A 20,024-nucleotide genomic window follows, 5' to 3' on the forward strand; every position below is an offset into this window, starting at 1 on the left:
ATATATATATATATATATATATATATACATACATACATACATACATACATACATACATACATACATACATACATACATACATATATATATATATATATATATATATATATACCCCCTTACATAACACTCCAAGGCAGCTTTTCCTCTGTGTCTCTATATCCCCTCCAGAAGAATTCTTTCTCCCCTTTCTCCAAATAGGTAATATAAGCTCCCAAAAAGGAAGTATAAGCACAAAGCTTAATCACCACAAATTAAAATTTCATGCTACTCACAAAAGTGCATTTACATATGTGTATGTCCCTTTAAGCCCAGTACCAACTCCACTGTGCATATATTGGAGCATCAATAACTCTATATACCACACCACCTTTCTGAGTGAAGCACTGCAAAGGATTCATAACCAGAGAGGATGTTACCGGAGCTTTTGGTCTTCATTAGACTGGAAAAAAATAGAGAACTTTTTCAAAAGACATCTTTATGGACAAGAAATTTTAGGATTGCTGGTAGTGAGAGCAGATTTTGTGTGCATCTTATTCATCTAAAGTCTAGTTATAAGTAAGATTATCCAGGAGATTATGTCAAAGCTCTATAAAAAAAAAAATAACTTGTTAATACTTATAGTGGTTTTGCTACTAAAAAATAGGATCAAAAATATTGAAATAACAATGGTAACAAAAGTAAATGAGAGGTCATCTCCCAAACAGTAACAATACAAACTTGACAGAGGTTCTCTACCAGAGCTATCCATACCCCTGTGGGTTATGGGAACCAAATGAAGGGAGTATGGAGGTGAACCTCAGATCAATTAAAACAAATTTAAATATGATTCTCTGCATTACTGAGCCAGAACTCAAAGTAGAAAAATCAACTTGATGTGTCAGACATGCGAGTAACCTCGTTAGAAACCACGCCTCAATTCCAATGCATTTATTGTCCCGAAACCAGAGCAAAAATCTCACTAGTTGTAGCTAGCTTGTCTACTTGTGATCTGCTGTTTTCAGACAAATATATACAGTAAAATGCTTAAAAATTGCTTTCAGTTCTGTTCTTACCTATAGAAAAAAATGCGGGGGGGAAGAGACCCGAGGAGTTCAATGGGGAAAAAAGGAGCTGTTCTTACCTAGCCGTATGCAAAGTAAAACCTTTATAGTGGTAATGCACCTTTATAATGTTATCATACATGTAACCAATAGGAATAGGAATGTTGATGATTTTGACAGTTTGGTGAACAGGGTATGGAAGACATGTTGGGTAATACATCAGTGTTCTTGCAGTTGTAAACAGGTTAAATTCTTGTTGTAATCCAGGGATCACCAAACTTTCTAAACAATGGGCCAGTTTACTGTCCTACGACCAGAGGGAGTAGAAATTTCCCAGCATCAGTGGTAATAGACATTGGGGTTGATTTACTAAAATTGGAGAGTGCAAAACCTGGTGCCGCTCTGCATAGAAACCAATCAGCTTCCAGGTTTTTTTTTGTCAAAGCTTAATTGAACAAGCTGAAGTTAGATGCTAACTGGCTACCATGCACAGCTGCACCAGATTTTGCACTATCCAGTTTTAGTAAGGCGCCTTTCACACATGCGGACAGTATGTCCGTATTTCATCCATCTGTTTTTGGATGAAATATGGACATACATGCATCTCTATGGGATAGCGGGTGTCAGCGGATGAACATCCGCTGACACCCGATATCGTCCGTCTCCGCTGTGGTCCGATTCTGCAGACGGAGGAAAATCCTATTTTTCTATCTGTCTGCAGAGCGGATCGGATGAACACGGACAGACGGTCCGTGTTCATCCAATTCCCCATAGAGGAGAGCGGCGATCTGACAGGGCAGTCCCTGTCATCTGCCGGCTCCTTGGGGATAAACGGAGCGATCCCCGATAAGCAAGCAGATGTTCACAGGGCGGATCATTACGGATCCGCCCCGTGTGAAAGGGGCCTAAATCAACCCCAATGTCTCAGGCTGGATGGTCACTGGGAGTAGAATGATTACACAGTGCCAGTGGTTAGTAGGGGGAGGAATGGTGCTTCATTATTGGTATAGTGGTAAGCATAGTGTGCCCCATCATTGGTGTCACTGGAAGGAATAGTGCCCAATCATTTATATCAGTGGGAGGAATTTAGCGATATTGTTGGAGTCAGTGGAAGGAATGGTGCCCTATTGGTGTGAGTAGAAGAAATAATGGCACACCATTGGTGTCAGTGGAAGGAATAGTGCTCTACTGTTGGTGTCAGTGGAAGGAAACGTGTCTCATCTTTGGTGTCAGTGGGAGGCATACAGTCTCATTGTTCATTTGAGTGTGAGGAATATCAGTGGGAGGAACAGTTCCCCAACGGTCAGATAAAGGCATTGTTGGTCTCAGTGGGATGCATAGTGCATTATTGATGGTGTCAGGGAGAGGAATAATGCCTCATATCGGTGGGAGGAACTGTCCCCCCGAGAGTCAGATAAAGGAACTTAAAGGGTCCCATCTACCCTGAGGGCCACAGTTTGTAGACCACATTTCTAATCTATTCAAAAGTAAAAATAAAAACAAAAAACAAACTTTAGGCAGTTAACTTGTCACACTGTAATATTATCCAACGTGGCACTGGCACAATAGGCAGTAGTACGTTTAAAACTTTTACAATGCTACAAAAAATACATTGTTGCAAAATGGACGTACAATGATTGTAAAGTTATTTTTTTTTACAATCAGTGTGGTTTTGCTATATAAAAATGTATCTTTCTACCATCTCTTATTTTCTCCGTCACTTAGTATTTCCAATTCATCTTAAAATTAAAATATACATGTAAGTTAAGAACACATTGGGACATATGGCACATTTACCCATTTTTATATTCCTGTTTTACATACCTCTTATGTTCCAGTTTTTCAAGTTCTTCTCGTTGTTGTCTTTCGAATTCCAGTCTGGCAAGAAAGCAAAATTCTGTTACAGGGGCACCTTGATATTAAAAAATAATGTAGCAATGAATGATGACCATGGGAAATGTAGAGAAAGGACGATTTAAGATGGAGGGTTTATTTTTTCAGTTTCATAGGAAATGAAGAATGGGTTGACCAGGACTGCTAATTAGGTTTCCAGCTGCTGGGCACATCTATTTGAAAAGTTTGAATGCAAATGAATTTCTTAGGAGAAACTATTGAGGTGATAATGTTAAATAAGACGGATAAATGATTAGCACAGGCTTTGAGAGTTCACTACATTCAGGCACGGCAATCAATACACAGAAATTGAGTTTCTCTACCTTAGACAGATTGGTCCTTTTACAGGGAAAAAGCTGCCACCGGAGGTAGAGAGAAAGCAAAGTGATCAATTGTGAAAAGCTTTGGAAAGAGGTAAAAAAAATAAAAAAGAAGTATTAAAGGGTAAGTCCACTAAAAAAACATTAGTTCACCTATAGGTAAATGGTACCTGTATGAATCATCCCGCAGGCAAAGAGGAGGTCTTTACTTATACAGTCATGGACAACACTTCATCTATTCTCACATATATATATATATATATATATATATATATATATATATATATATATATATATATATATATATATATATATATATATATACATTTTATGTGTAATAGGGTGATCCTAGCAAAGGGAGTTTCATTGGGTGCCCAAGGTTGTGTGCCTACAGGCTCCTGTGAGGGAAATTCAGCCCTGGGTGATAAGATTGGTGCACTTGTTCCCATTGTGGCGGGAGGGGGTTCCACTCTAGATAGAAAGTGCACATTGCAGCAGGACAGAAACTTTTTCAGCTAAAGAGAAATACGTAGAAGCACATGGGTGATTATATACATCAACATCAACCCATGAATGATAGGAAGAGTGGACTGACCCTTTAAACTGACAATGTTCAGTTTGGTGTACACCATAGTGGAAGCATACAGTAAAATTAGGTGGGTAGATGAATTAAAAACCATTAAAAAATGTACAAAGTATAAATTTGAGGTAACAGACAATTAGGGGGGGGGGGGGGAGCTGGTAACTGACTGCAGCAAACACCCCTAAGTAGTTCTTCAGTCTGAAACAAAAAATTAAAAGTCAGCAGCTACAAATACTGTAGCTGCTGAATTGTAATAACACAACACTTAAGCCCCATACACACTATCAGATTTTCTGCTGAGTTTTTCCTTCAGATTTAAGCAAATTTTACCAAAACCATATAATATGAAGGTCAAACCTTAGGAGTTTAAATTTGTATGCAACCAGGCAGGCCCTTGCCCTACATGGTTTTGGTAAATCTGAAGACAAAAATCAGCAGAAAATCTAGGGTGTATGGGGCTTTACATGTCCAGAAATCCAGCGCGATCCTCTCTGAGCCAGCCCTTTGGCTGTCTTTGGGTCCAGGCGCCGCCAGCATGTTTACTTTGGGAAGCCGGCTGTGACGCCACTGTGCTTTCTAAATGGTCCCCCAGCTTTCTGGGACCAGTGGTGTGCCACAGAAGGCTGGGAGGGAAGGAGGGGGAACCAAACTTCTGCCAGGCTTGCTGCAGCGATCAGAGCAGTAGTAGAAGAGGTTATCAGTCAAAACCAGGTACCTGCTCCCCCCAGGTACCTGCCAAAAATCGATCCTATTTTGTAGATGCGATAAACCTTTTGCGCAAACCAATTAATATACGCTTATTGCAATTTTTTTTTTTACCAAAAATATGTAGAAGAATATATATTGGCCTAAACTGTGGAAGAAATTAGTTTTTTATATATATTTTTGGGGGCTATTTATTATAGCAAAAAGTAAATTTTATAGCCCAAAACAAAAACCACAGAGGTTATCAAATACCACCAAAAGAAAGCTCTATTTGTGGTAAAAAAAAAGGATGTCAATTTTACTTGGGTGCAACGTCGCACAATTGTCAGTTAAAGCGGCGCAGTGCCGTATCGCAAAAAAGGGCATGGTCAGGAAGGGGGTAAATCCTTCTGGGGCTGAAGTGGTTGTAAACCTCTGATGTGAAATATGAACAAAGCATAACCCTCTATAATGTGTACCTGCCTCAAGAGCACTAAATGTAATTTCGGTCTACTGCCTCTTTCCTCTGCTATCTGCACGAGTCACTTCTGACAGGTTTCCCAGACACCAAGAGAAAAAGGGGAGGGGGGAGGGAGCTCCAGCACACAGTCAGTGATTGACAGCCTTAACGCTGTTCCTGTGTGTTGTGTGATGGGGTGTGTCCCTTCCCTACCCCGTTTTCTAAAAGCTCAGACAAACCATATCAATTCTGCACCTTAAATGTCTGTAGATAAGATTCAGATTAATATGCACAACAAACGTAAGTGGATTTGTTTAATATATGTATCTTCTGGGGCTAGTCACTTCACTGGGTATAAGTAAGGCTTTACAGCCACATTACATGACACTAAATGATATCCTATTTTTTCCAAAAATAACCCATACACATTTACTACCTAAAGAGGTTCTAACCCTGTAACCATGGCTGCTGATCCACATTACTGATTATGTGTCGCCATCTCGCTGTGTATAGAGTCTCTCCCTCGCCCCTCCTCCCTGTCTGTCAGTTCCTAATGTGTGAGCCTATCTCTAAACCCACTCATCCCCTCCCCTTTCCTCCCTGCTGCCATTTCGTGTGGCAGTAAAATCAGTGGGCACAATTACTGCCAGCCCCTCCGTTATAACAAGCTATACTACACGGTGTCTGTTTTTTTTTTATTCTGCCGCTAAATACCTTATTTCACAGTGCTGATGCAGTTCTTAGATCGGGGAAGGAGAGCGGCAGGAGGTCACGACACCGTACAAATAAGTTAAATATGTTATATAGCTGCAGAATTTGAAGAGGAAGTAAAGTCTTACTTTTTAATTGTACCTATAGGTAAACCTAAAATAAGGTTTACCTATAGGTACTGTAAATATTTTACTGTAAATATTTCCTAAACTTGCACCGTTTAGGAGATATTTACTATATACGCTGCTGCTGACGTCATTGACACATATGTGCGGTTTCTTCAGAGCCCTGTGCTGTGACCAGTGGCTCCCGTGCACATTCTGTGTGTGTGGCTGGAGCCCGTGAACCCAGAAGAAACATCAGGGGAACATGTCAGCCCCGGTCAACTGTGTGTGGGCACTGCCGCAGGGCTTCGTTCTAAGGTAAGTATTTCATAATGAGCTATAATTCATACTTGCTCATTATGCCTTTGTCTTATGTCACGTACACACGATCGGAATTTTGGTCGTAAAAAGCTCTGATGGTTTTCCTGACGGAATTCCGACGGATTTCGCTCAAGCTGTCTTGCATACACACGGTCAAACCAAATTCCGACCATCAAGAATGCGGTGGTGTACAACACGTATGATGGGAATAGAAAAAGGAAGTTCAATAACCAGTAGCCAACAGATCCATCTCGTAGCTGAATCTGAGCATGTGTGAGTTTTTGCACATCGGAATTGCATACACACGATCGGAATTTCCGTCTGAAAAATTTACAACATGCTCTCAAATTTTTTCTGGCGGGAATTCGGCCAGCTAAATTCCGATGGCGCATACACACAGTCGCATTTTCCGATGAAAAGCTCTCATCGGTCTTTTGCTGGCTGAAATTCTGATCGTGTGTACGCGGCATTACAGGTATATATATATATATATATATATATATATATTTTTTTTTTTTTTTACAACCTCTTTAATAAAAACAGACACTGTGTAGTATAACTTGTTATAACAGAGGGGCTGGCTTCAATTGTGTTCACTGACTTAATAACCACTTTAAGGGCTCATGTACACAGGGCGGTTGAAAACCTTTTCTGAACACTGGAAACTTGACAGATGGAAACAGACAATAAAAAAAAAAGTCTGTTTTACAGCTTTTACATACTTTTTTTGTGAGTTTAGCAGCAGTTATGAGCATTTAAGGTTAGAAGCATTTTTTAAAGATAACCTCAGGAGACCCTCCCAAATACCCACAATGCATGAAAAACAAGTACATGATTAACTATTTCAGCCATTTTGTGAGAGAAGTGTGAGCAGCAGCAGAGAGAGCCATGAGCTTGTAGATAGTGGTCTTTTTTTTGTATTTTCACGATGGATCTCATCATGAGCATGTGAGAGGAAACGCTCCTGGTGTTGCTGAGGCTCCAAAGGGGTTAAAAGTTGCGTGAGAAAACCAGAGTTCATCGCTACTGGACTCATCCAATGATGCGGGCACCCACATGTGGGGGAACGTGTATAAAATGCGGTTACAAGCATTTGAAATGCCAGTAAACTACAGTCTTGAACGTGATTTTTCTGCGTTCAAAAAAACGGCTGTAACCTCTACTGCCTCTAAACATCTTATGTGTACAAGTACACTTTATAGTAAACAGAGGAGAGTTCAAGGGCTGCTGAAAACACCCAGCTACTCCTATACTTCAGTTTAGCAGCTGTAGTGTACATGAGGCCTTATGGCCCTGTAATCTATTTTTCATTATATTGTTTGTGTTTTTCTGCCTCCTTGAAATGTCTTCTGAGCTCCAGAACCTCTTCTTTTTACCCCTTACTTCAGTTTGTTTGGAATGAGCAATTCATTCTAGCCATGCTCTATGCCCAACAAATCCCATGGTCCTTATACTGCATCTCAGAAGAGCTCAGAAGAGAGGGTGGCTTTGTTCCTACATACAGTGGGACCATGGAAAACATGGTAGACGTTCTCAAACAGAAAGCCATTTCACAGCAACAAACAGGAAAAAAAGAGATTCAACTGTCCTCAGTTGTCTACAGTTACTTCATTTGCTGCACAGGACCAGCATCTTTATAACCTCTGCTTCCTCAATATTCTTTGCAAATGTGTTTTCATGTGTTGAAATTACGCTCACCACCAATGTTTACTGTGCTTATTCTACTAATAGATAGACACTTAGGGGGTTATTTACGAAAGGCAAATCCACTTTGCTCTGAAAGTGCACTTGGAAGTGCAGTCGCTCTAAATCTAAGGGGTAGATCTGAAATGAGGGGAAGCTCTGCTGATTTTATCATCCAATCATGTGCAAGCTAAAATGCTGTTTTTTATCTTCCTTGCATGTCCCCCTCGAATCTACAGCAACTTTACTTCCAGGTTCCCTTTCAGTGCACTTGCAGTGCAAAGTGGATTTTCCCTTAGTAAATAACCCCCATAGAAATAAACAGTAATACAAGCAAGTCAATACAAACATTCATTAAAGTGTTACTAAACCCAGGACCCTGCATTCACTATATCTTGTCTCCCACACAAGACAGAACATTGAAATGCAATCGTTTTAGTAAATATTAACTGTTAAATACCATATATTGAAAATGTTGGATGGTTTCTAGGGACAGATCAACAATTCACATCCCTTAGTAAAATATAAAAAGAAGGAAATGAGAGAGACAATCTCTCAGAGAATGATGGGATTCTAGTGAAAATGTTTTAAACTGTCAGTTTGAGGCAAGCACAATCACAAGTACTATAATTTTTTTTTATAAAGATTCATTACAAAGAAGCATAGTTAAAATAACAGTACAATAATCTGACAGGTCACATAGAAATTTGACCAGGGAAGATACTTAGTGCACACAATATGAAAAAAGATGCTTGGAATGCAGAGAAGACAACGCGTTTCACAAACTGCCTCTTCGTTGCTACTCAGCATGCATCTATAACATTACATAAATTGCTGTTCTTCCTCTTCTTTCCCTAGGGACGCTGGGACAGATCACAGAATTTCTCACTGGTCAGTACACTCATGTCCCCGTACTCACCAACAGGGCCGGTGCTACCACTAGGTACACTAGCCAACCGCCTAGGGTGCCCTGCTGCCTAGGACACCCGGCCACTAGTGTTATTACTCTCTTCTCTCTGAAGCAAGCAACAAAGTCTCAGCATCAGTAGTTAATGAATGGAAGCAAGCAAACATTCATTGATGGGCACTGGTGAAGCTGCATTTGATGGGGCGCTGGCGAGGCTGCATTTGATGGGGCGCTGGCGAGGCTGCATTTGATGGGGCGCTGGCCAAGGCTGCATTTGATGGGGCGCTGGCCAAGGCTGCATTTGATGGGGCGCTGGCCAAGGCTGCATTTGATGGGGCGCTGGCCAAGGCTGCATTTGATGGGGCGCTGGCCAAGGCTGCATTTGATTGGAACTGGTGAGGCTGCATTTGATGGGCGCTGGTAGGCTGCATTTGATGGGCTCTTCATTAAAAAGGCAGGGTATACATGGGAAGGGCAAAGGGGTGGAGTCAGGAGGGTGGATAAATGAGATTTCGCCTAGGGTGTGAAAACTCCTTGCACCAGCCCTGCTGGTTGACTTTTTATTTTTTTCTGAAAAAGTGAGATAGCACTTTAAATTTCAGCTTTAAATGCATCTAAAACCCAAAATATATTTTTTTTATGCTAGAAAAGGAAAGGGTTAGTGGCCCTATCAAGTTTAATTCAATTTGGCTGAAATATTATTACAAAGCTAACATTTATTGTGAAATAAAACGATCTTCACATATTTTTTCTCCAAGAATGAGAAATAAAAATGCTTGTGATTTTAACAGTGAACTTTGCCACTTTACTTCCAGTGCTAAATTGTTCTTTTCAGGGAATCTACAATTTATTGAAACAACATTTGTTAATTAAAAGAATCCGGAAAATGTGTAAATATTGTGCAATAGACTTCTTTGGCTTGCTAAAAAAAAAAAAAAAAATGATAATCTCAGACGAACTGAAAAAAAGGATGAAAAATTAAGGTAGGGTGGCAAATTTAGACGAAAGGTAAGCATTATGAAATGGAACCTGTTTTGACAAACATATGAAGACTGTCATTGCGGACCTCTCCTTCTGAAAATACTAAATATCTGGCTGTCATAATGGTTCTTCAATACCTTAAGTTACTGACCTAAAACATGGTTGAATATAAGGGGTTTCAGATATTTCTCTGTTTGCTGTTTTGTTGTTAAAGCCAAACCCAGCAAGACAACTGGCATTTCAGAAGACCTCATCTGGAATATGCAGTTCAGTTTTGGGCACCAATTCACAAAAAGGATATTGGGGAACTGGAGAAAGTGCAGAGAAGGGAAACCAAACTGATAAGAGGTATGGAGGAGCTCAGCAGTGACGAAAGAGGAACTGAATGTATGCTCTCTACAGAAGAGGCGATTAAAGTATATGTAAACCCTCACCTTGTAAACCAACCCATTCAGTTTAAAATAGAAATTAAATGATGAAATGCAAAACATTTGTGTATATATATATATATATATATATATATATAAAAGTGTTTTAAAAAACCTTTTTTCCCTTTTTTTAGAAGTTATCACATAACTTCTGTTTCCCACTGCAAAAGAATCTTCGAGAACTGGGGGAAGAGAAGCAGCAGCACACTGGTCTTCCCAGTGAATGGCTGTGCAGGCTAATTCCCACACACAGCAGGAGCCCAGCGGTGGGGGTACCATGGACGCGATGTCCGCCGGCACCCGATTGTTCAGTACACAGGCAGAACGGCTCTTTCAGTAGGGAAAGCATTAATCCTGCGTTCCTGCAAAAGCAGGGACATGGATCCATGCCATCCCTTATTAAAAGCACCTCCCCCAAAAGTACAAAAGCACTGGCTGAGAACACATTTAACCCTTTGATTGCCCCCCGATTTCAACCCCTTTCAAGCTAGTGTCATTAGTACAGTGACAATGCACATTTAAGCACTAATCCCGTTACTAGTGTCACTGGTCCCCAAAAAGTGTCAGTGTCGGATACAATACCGCAGCCGCTATATGTTCCCAATCATCGTCATTACTAGTTAAAAAAATAAAAATAAAATGAAAAAATACCCCATTGTTTGTAAACACAATAACTTTTGCACAAGCCAGTAGATATACGTTTATTAGGATTTTTTTTTACCAAAAGTATGTAACAGAATATATACTGGCCTAAATTGATGAAGAAATTCGTTTTTTTTTATTTTTCTCTTATTGGATGTGTTTTATAGCAGAAATAGAAAAAAAAAAAAATTTCCCAAAATTGTTGGTCTTTTTTTGTTTATAGCGCAAAAAAATATAAACTGTAGACGTGATCAAATACCACCAAAAGAAAGCTCTATTTGTGGGGAAATAAGGACATAAACTTTATTTGGGGTGAGCGTTGCAAGACCATGCAACTGTCAGTTAAAATAACGAAGTGCTGTATCGCAAAGAATGGTCTGGTCATGAAGGGGGGGGTAAATCTTCTGGAGGGAAAGTGGGGATATGATCACCATTTATAAATGCACAGGTGGTCCATTTAGTTAACTTATCATGACAAAGGACAAGGGGGCACTCTTTACATCAAGAGGAAAAGAGATCTAACCTCCAAATACAAAAAGGCTTCTTTACAGCAAGAGCGGTGCAACTGTAAAATAGGATCCCCCCCCAAGAACAAGTTCTGGCCAGCTCGGTGGATTGTTTTAAAAAAGAGCTGGATGCATTCCCAGATGCACAACACATAACAAGATACTAATATTTATAGGTAATAACACTAGGGGTAGTTGATCCAGGGAGTATGTAGGGGAATTTCCCCCACTGGAGCAAACTGGATCCTGCTTTATTGTGATTTTTTTTTTTTTTGCATTCCTCAAGCGTAACCGTGAGTATAGAATTGTGTAAATGGAGGTTTTCTATTACATTTGTTATTTCTTTATGTTGTATGAACTAGATGGACTAGTGTCTTTTTCAACCTGTAGTTATTATATTTTCTTTGAGGAATATTTGAACCCATGTTCTTGCATCCACTACACATGATGGCCATTGACCATGTAAATCCATCCAGTTCTCTACTCAGAGAAGAGTACAATAGTACACTAAACATGCTCTGACAGCCTTATATGACACACTGTGTAAAGGCAGGCCACATCACACCTTCATAAACAGACACCATTACAAAAGCAATAAATCTTATTACATGGTTTACAACTATTTTTCCAGGCTAGGTAGAAGATGTAAGGCTGTGAAACAGCCAATATTCTACTAGACATCTTGGATACAAGATACCCTCAGGGAAGAACTGACAATCAAAATGAAACTTGTTCCAATAACATTTTCCACTGCAGTTGTGGATCTTGGTTGCCGTCGACCTGCACGTCAAACAATTGTTCCGTTGAAGACTGGAACACACCCCCCCCCCCCATATGCAATCCCCATTCTTTATTTCATAGTTTGTACAGCATTGGTGTAAAGTTGGCAAACAGATGTCTCTATCCTTCAAAGCAAAGTGCATCAGATAGCTCTGGGCTTGACATGAACATAAGGGTGGTATACATGCAACTACCCTTTAGCCCATGGGTCTTCAAACGATGGCCCTCCAGTTGTTCAGGAACTACAATTCCCATCATGCCTAGTCATGTCCTTGAATGTCAGAGTTTTACAATGCCTCATGGGATGTGTAGTTCCGCAACAGCTGGGGGGCCGTAATTTGAGGATCTCTGCATTAGCCTATAGCTTCAATCTTTCTAGATTTAGCTGTGCCTCATCTGACATCTTAGAATAGCGTCAACAGTCATTAAAGTGATGTTTAAAATCGATCAGGTTTTTAATTTAGCACCATTCAGATGTTGGATTTATTTTTATCACTTCATATATGCATTTATGATTATTATTACAGTTACAGACAGTTTACGCAGCGCTTTACAACATTGGGGTAGACATTACAATACAGTACAATTCAAGACAAGGGGAATCAGAGGGCCCTGCTCGTTAGAGTTTACCACCTAGGAGGGAGGGTCAAGTTATAGAAAAGGGTAATAGCTGTGGGGGATGAGCTAATGGAGACAATAGTGCAGTTGTTAGATGGAGACAGGATAGACTTCTCTGAAGAGGAAAGTTTTCAGGGATCGCCTAAAAGTGGATAAATTTGGAGACAGTGACAGATTGGGGTAGTGAGTTCCAGAGGATGGGCGAGGCTCGGGAGAAGTCCTGTAGGCGGATATGGGAGGAGGCGATAAGGGAGCTAGCGATCAGGAGGTCTTGGGAGGAACGAAGTGGGCGAATAGGTTGTAATTTTGAGACTAGGCTAGTGATGTAGCTGGGGGCAGAGTTGTGGATGTCTTTGTAAGTGTTAGTATTTTGAATTTAATTCGTTGGGCAAGTGGCAGCCAATGGAGGGATTGGCAGAGAGGGGTAGCAGACACTGTGCTGTTTGTAAGGTGGATGAGTCTGGCAGCAACATTGATGGACTGAAGGGGGGATAGTCTATTTAACCACTACAATACAGGGCACTTTCGCCCCCTTCCTTCCCAGCCCAATTTTCAGCTTTCATCGCTCTAGCGCTTTCAGTGACAATTGCGCGGTCATGCTACACTGTACCCAAATTACATTTTTATCATTTTGTTCGCACAAATAGAGCTTTATTTTGGTGGTATTTATTCACGACTCAGTTTTTTATTTTTTGCGATATAAGCGCAAAAAAGCGGAAATTTGGAAAAAAAACAATATTTTCTTTTTTCTATTTTAAAAGAAATCCAATAAAATCTAATTTTGTCATAAATTTAAGCCAAAATGTATTCTGCTACATGTTTTTGGTAAAAAAAATTCCGTTAAGTGTATAATAATTGGTTTGTGTGATCACGGACATATGTACGCAAATGATCATGTACATATGTGTGCAGGTGATCACGTATATACATGTGCAGATAATCATTGGAACATGTGATTTTAGTGGGACATATGTGGGGGACATGTATTTATTATTAGGGACATGTGTTTTTATTATTTGGGGACATGTATGTTTTGGGGACATGTATGTTTTGGGGACATATGTGGGGACTGTGTTTACACTGTGTGGTGATGTGTGTATTACACTAGACTGGTGATCAGTGAGTAAAAAGCTGTAAAAAACAGCTCATACTCACTGATCATCAGCCGGCTGCAGCGATCTGCTCTCCTCTCCTCAGCGATGACTTCTGTGTGAGGAGAGGAGGAGCCGATTGCCTAGCAACCGGCTGTTTGTTTACATCAATTAGGCCAATTAGAGAGCCCTCCTGCCGATCTGAGATGCGCCGTGTCCGGGTGACACGGGCGCATCGGGATCGCGCCGCTGCGCGGACACGCGCGTGATCCCACTCCTTCTGATGGACGTTCCTGAACGTCCTATCAGAAGTAGACGGCTCCCACCCGGCCGTATATGTGCATTGGTCGGGTGGGAAGTGGTTAAAGGTGAGCCAATGAGAAGGGAGTTGCAGTAGTCAAGGCGAGAGATAACCAGGGAGTGAATCAGGAGCTTTGTGGTTTCATTGGTTAGAAAGGGACGTAGTTTAGAGATGTTGCGGAGGTTGAGGCAGCAAGCTTTGGAAAGTGATTGAATGTGGGGCATTTATGTTTTCTTATACACAAATCGATAATCTTTAACCACTTGCCTATTGGCCACTTTTACCTCCATCCTACCCAGGCAAATTTTCAGCTTTCAGCGCTGTTGCACTTTCAATGACAATTGCGCAGTCATGCAACATTATAGATATGTTGGTATTGCGCTGCCCCTATATTAAATAACCCTCCAAGGGTGATAAGTATAATGCCTAGTTACATAAATCAATAGTGTAATATAAAAATATATATATAAATGTCTACTGAATAATATCAAAAAGTGCAAAGTGCTACATTAACCACTTCAGCTCCGGACCAATAAACACCTTAAGGACCAGAGGTCTTTTTGCAATTTCGCACTGCGCTGCTTTAACTGGTAATTGCGCGGTCATGCAATATTGCACTCAAACGAAATTTGCGTCCTTTTCTTCCCACAAATAGAGCTTTCTTTTGATGGTATTTGATTGCCTCTGCGATTTTTTTTTTTGCGATATAAATGGAAAAAGAGCGAAAATTTTGAAAAAAAAAGATATTTTCTTCTTTTTGTTATAAGAAAAATCGAATAAACTAAATTTTAGTCATACATTGAGGGCAAAATTTATTCAGCCACATGTCTCTAGTAAAAAAAATGTCAATAAGCGTATATTTTTTGGTTTGCGCAAAAGTTATAGCGTCTACAAACTAGAGTACATTTTCTGGAATTTACACAGCTTTTAATTTATGACTGCCGATCTCATTTCTTGAGGTGCTAAAATGGCAGGGCAGTACAAATCCCCCCCAAATGACCCCATTTTGGAAAGTAGACACCCCAAGGAAATTGCTGATGGGTATGTTGAGCCCATTGAATATTTATTTTTTTTGTCCTAAGGGATTGAATAATGACAAAAAAAAAAAATTTTTTTACAAAAAGTTGTCACTAAATGATATATTGCTCACACATGCCATGGTTATATGTGGAATTGCACCCCAAAATATATTCCGCTACTTCTCCCGAGTATGGGGATACCACATGTGTGGGACTTTTTGGGAGTCTAGTCGCGCACGGCACCCCGAAAACCAATCACCACCTTCAGGATTTCTAAGGGTGCAAATTTTTGATTTAACTCCTCACTACCTATCACAGTTTCGAAGGCCATAAAATGCCAAAATAGCACAAAACCCCCCCAAATGACCCCATTTTGGAAAGTAGACACCCCAAGCTATTTACTGAGAGGCATGTTGAGTCCATGGAATATTTTATATTTTGCCAAAAGTTGCGGGAATATTACAAACTTTTTTTTTTTTTGCACAAAGTTGTCACTAAATGATATATTGCTCACACATGCTATGGGCAGAAGTCAAATTACACCCCAAAATAAATTCTGCTGCTTCTCCCGAGTACGGGGATACCACATGTGGGGGACTTTTTGGGAGCCTTGCCACGTACGGGACCCCGAAAACCAAGCACTGCCTTCCGGATTTGAATATAAAATGTTATAAAAAACAAACTAACCAGAGTCACCCGTAACACTTATACGGTGATCAGTGGTGAAAGGGTTAACTAGGGGCAATCAGGGGGTTCAAATTTTTATTAGGTAGTATATGGGGGTCCCTGGCGCTATATAAAAACCTGACGGGGAACCTAAATAACTAACTGGCTAACCAGCGTCACCAGTGACACTTATACTGTGATCGCTGGTGAAGGGGGGTGAAAGGGTTAACTAGCAGCAATCAGGGGGTTAAAACCATTATTGGGTAGTATATCGGGGTACCTAGCGCTATAAAAACCTGGCGGTGAACCTAAAAAAATAACTAGCTACCTAGCGACACTGATGCAGCGCTCAGAAAAATTATCGCTTAGTGACACTGGCAAAAGGGGGTGAAAGGGTTAACTAGCGGAAATCAGGGGGTTAAAACCATTATTGGGTAGTATATCGGGGTACCTAGCGCTATAAAAACCTGGCGGTGAACCTAAAAAAATAACTAGCTACCTAGCGACTGTAGCGACACTAATGCAGCGATCAGAAAAACGATCGCTTAGTGACACTGGCAAAAGGGGGTGAAAGGGTTAACTAGTGGCAATCAGGGGGTTAAAACCATTATTGGGTAGTATATCGGGGTACCTAGCGCTATAAAAACCTGGCGGTGAACCTAAAAAAATAACTAGCTACCTAGCGACACATGCAGCGATCAGAAAAATGATCGCTTAGTGACACTGGCAAAAGGGGGTGAAAGGGTTAACTAGCGGCAATCAGGGGGTTAAAACCATTATTGGGTAGTATATCGGGGTACCTAGCGCTATAAAAACCTGGCGGTGAACCTAAAAAAATAACTAGCTACCTAGCGACTGTAGCGACACTAATGCAGCGATCAGAAAAACGATCGCTTAGTGACACTGGCAAAAGGGGGTGAAAGGGTTAACTAGCGGCAATCAGGGGGTTAAAAACATTATTGGGTAGTATATCGGGGTACCTAGCGATATAAAAACCTGGCGGTGAACCTAAAAAAATAACTAGCTACCTAGCGACACATGCAGCGATCAGAAAAATGATCGCTTAGTGACACTGGCAAAAGGGGGTGAAAGGGTTAACTCTAGGGGCAATCAGGGGGTTAAATCTTTATTGGGGGGTGATAGGGGGCTACCCTGGACCTAACACTAACTGTCCTGACAGTTTTTACTGTCACAACTGACACTGAATGCATTGATCAGTAAAGAAATGATCAATGCAATCAGTGACACTGTGACTGGGGGGGAGGGGGGGCGGGGGGGGATCGGGGGGCGATCGGGGGGGCGATCGGGGGGGGGATCGGGGGGGGGTTTGTGTGCCTGTGTGTACCTACATGTCAGTGTAGTGTTGGTGCACACTTACTTTTAGTCTTCTCCTCGTAGTCCGGTCAAAAAGACCGCCCCGAGGAGAATGACATCACTTCCTCCTTCCTGTGTAAACAATACACAGGGGAGGAAGCTTCTCATTGGCCAGGAGCGATCCAGAGGGGGTGGCCGAAAACCAACGGCCATCCCCTCATCACGGAGCGCTCCTGGACCGAATCGGACCGCCGTAAACAGCGGGAGGGGGTCCGATCGGACCCCCCACCCGCTGGAAGGCAATCACGTAGATGTACGTGATTGTGCCTGCCTGTGCCATTGTGCTGACGTACAATGGCAATACGGCGGTCCTGAAGTGGTTAAATAAAATAAAATAAACACACCACAGAGGTGATAGAATCCAAATAAATGAAAATCAAGTGAACAAAGGTAAGTAACTAAAAACAGTCTCTTAAAAATTACTATTTTGATAAAGTTCAGAGAAAATGCAAAAAAAAAAAAAGGGTAAACGCACTACAGAGTCAATTGAAGGGGTACCCTCTTTTTGGTCTAGGTATACTCTCTTATTTTCTTGTATATCATTTGTTTATTATTAGGGTGGTTCACTTATATCACCTCTGGAGAGTGTTTACTTATTTGCACATTTATAAGACGCACTTGGCACTTTATGATCAATTCACTGTTTTTTGGCTTTGCACTCAATTGAAGCAGTTGTGTTTCCGTGGAGGTTTTCAATTGACTCTGTAGTGCGTTTACCTTTTTTTTTTTGCATTTTCTCTGCACTTTATCAAAATAGTAATTTTTAAGAAACTGTTTTTAGTTACTTACCTTTGTTCACTTGATTTTCATTTATTTGGATTCTATCACCTCTGTGGTGTTTTTATTTTATTTTATTTAATGTAGCACTTTGCACTTTTTGATATTATTCAGTAGACATTTATATATATATATATATTTTTTTTTTTTATATTACACTATTGATTTATGTAACTAGGCATTATACTTATCACCCTCGGAGGGTTATTTAATATAGGGGCAGCGCAATACCAACATATCTTTAGTTTTTATATTAAGTGGATACGGTGTGATCCATTCCGGTAGTAGCAGCAGCCCCTGACATTTGATAGATCACCAGTGGTAGCGCATGAATAAAACACTATCATTCATGCAACACTATACCCAAATGAAACTTGTATCATTCTTTTTCACACAAATAGAGCTTTATTTTGGTTGTGTTTAACCACTTCCCGACCAGCGCACGACAATGTACGTCGACAGAATGGCATGGGCAGGCATATTGGCGTACAGGTACGTCCAATATTCAATGCTGCCCTGCCATCAGGAGCGCGCCGCCGGCGCCGCGCTCCCGCGCTGGTCGGGACCCCCGTGAGTCCGGTCGCGGGACCCGCGGACTCGATCGCCGCGGGCATCCCCGCGATCGTCTCACTGAGCGGCCGAATGGAGGAAATGCTGTGTAAACAAAATGAAAGCCCAACCCCCCCACAGTTAGTAACACACCCCTAGGAACACTTAACCCCTACACTGCCACCCACTGGTTAACCCTTTCACTGCCAGTGTCATTTACACAGGAATCACTGCATTTATATAGCAGTGATTACTGTATAAATGACAATGGTCCCAAAAATGTGTCAAAAATGTCCGATGGGTCCCCCACAATGTCGCAGTCACAATAAAAATCGCTGATCGCCGCCATTACTAGTAAAAAAAAAATAATAAAAAATTATTAATAAAAATGCTATAAAACTATCCCTATTTTGTAAACGCTACAACTTTTGCGCAAACCAATCAATAATCGCTTATTGCGATTTTTTTTACCAAAAATATGTAGAAGAATACGTATCGGCCTAAACTGAGGGAAAAAATGTTTTTTTATATATTTTTGGGGGATATTTATTATAACAAAAAGTAAAAAATAATGCGTTTTTTTCAAAATTGTCGCTCTCTTTTTGGTTATAGCGCAAAAAATAAAAACCGCAGGGGTGATCAAATACCACCAAAAGAAAGCTCTATTTGTGGGAAAAAAAGGACGTCAATTTTGTTTGGGAGCCACGTCGCACGACCGCGCAATTGTCAGTTAAATCGACGCAGTGCCGAATCGAAAAAAAGGGGTCTGGGCTTTGACCAGCAAATTGGTCCCCGGTCTGCAAGTGGTTAATCATCACTGGGTTTTGTATTTCGTGCCGAAAAAAAAAAAAAACATTTTTTTGTAAGTTTGTTATAACATTTTTCTGCTTCACTGATGGGCTGCACCAATGAGGAGGCACTGAAAGGCACTGGTAGGTGGCACCGATTGAAAGCACGAGTGGGCACTGACTGGTAGCACTTAATCAGTGCCCTGATCATCAGTGTAGATGTCCCTTTCACCCAAGCCAGCTATGGGCTCTCCTCTCCTCATGCTGTCAGCGTGAGCGGCACTGATGAGGCGTCAAGTCCGTCACCCCCTCACCGCCCCATCAGCCATTCAGAGAGAGACGCCACACTCTTCATAATCGACAGGTCAGCTGAACCAGTGAGGCGGGGGTTGAGTGGTGACAGAGTGTCAGGGTTGAGAGGAGTGCGTCTGGCTGGACACATGACTTAACCCCTTGTGTGCCCACAGCGGTCAGCGAGACATACAGGGAAGGAGGGAGGGAGAGAGGAAGAGAGGGAGGGAGAGAGGAAGAGAGGGAGGAAGAGAGGGAGGAAGAGAGGGAGGAAGAGAGGGAGGGAGAGAGAGAGGGAGGGAGAGAGAGAGGGAGGGAGAGAGAGAGGGAGGGAGAGAGAGAGGGAGGGAGGGAGGGAGAGGGAGGGAGGGAGAGAGAGAGGGAGGGAGAGGGAGGGAGGGAGAGAGAGAGGGAGAGAGAGAGAGAGAGAGAGAGAGAGAGAGAGGGAGGGAGGGAGGGAGGGAGGGAGGGAGGGAGGGAGGGAGGGAGAGAGGGCAGGGACAGGCA

The 20,024-nt window shown here is 41.4% G+C and overlaps 1 protein-coding gene across 2 annotated transcripts in view; it reads right to left on the reverse strand.

The window, feature by feature from the left end:
* The window catches only part of KIF16B (kinesin family member 16B), a 566,152-nt gene that overhangs the window by 239,200 nt on the left and 306,928 nt on the right, over positions 1 to 20,024 (reverse strand). For both annotated transcript variants that reach the window (XM_077485929.1, XM_077485928.1), the window contains exon 18: positions 2,865 to 2,918. In XM_077485929.1, coding sequence (XP_077342055.1) covers positions 2,865 to 2,918 — 54 coding nt within the window. The remainder of the gene's footprint in view (positions 1 to 2,864; positions 2,919 to 20,024) is intronic.

This window comes from Lithobates pipiens, unplaced genomic scaffold, assembly GCF_037356315.1.
Source record: "Lithobates pipiens isolate NorthernLeopardFrog02 unplaced genomic scaffold, aLitPip1_a1.2 Scaffold_18, whole genome shotgun sequence".
Lineage (NCBI taxonomy): Eukaryota > Metazoa > Chordata > Amphibia > Anura > Ranidae > Lithobates > Lithobates pipiens.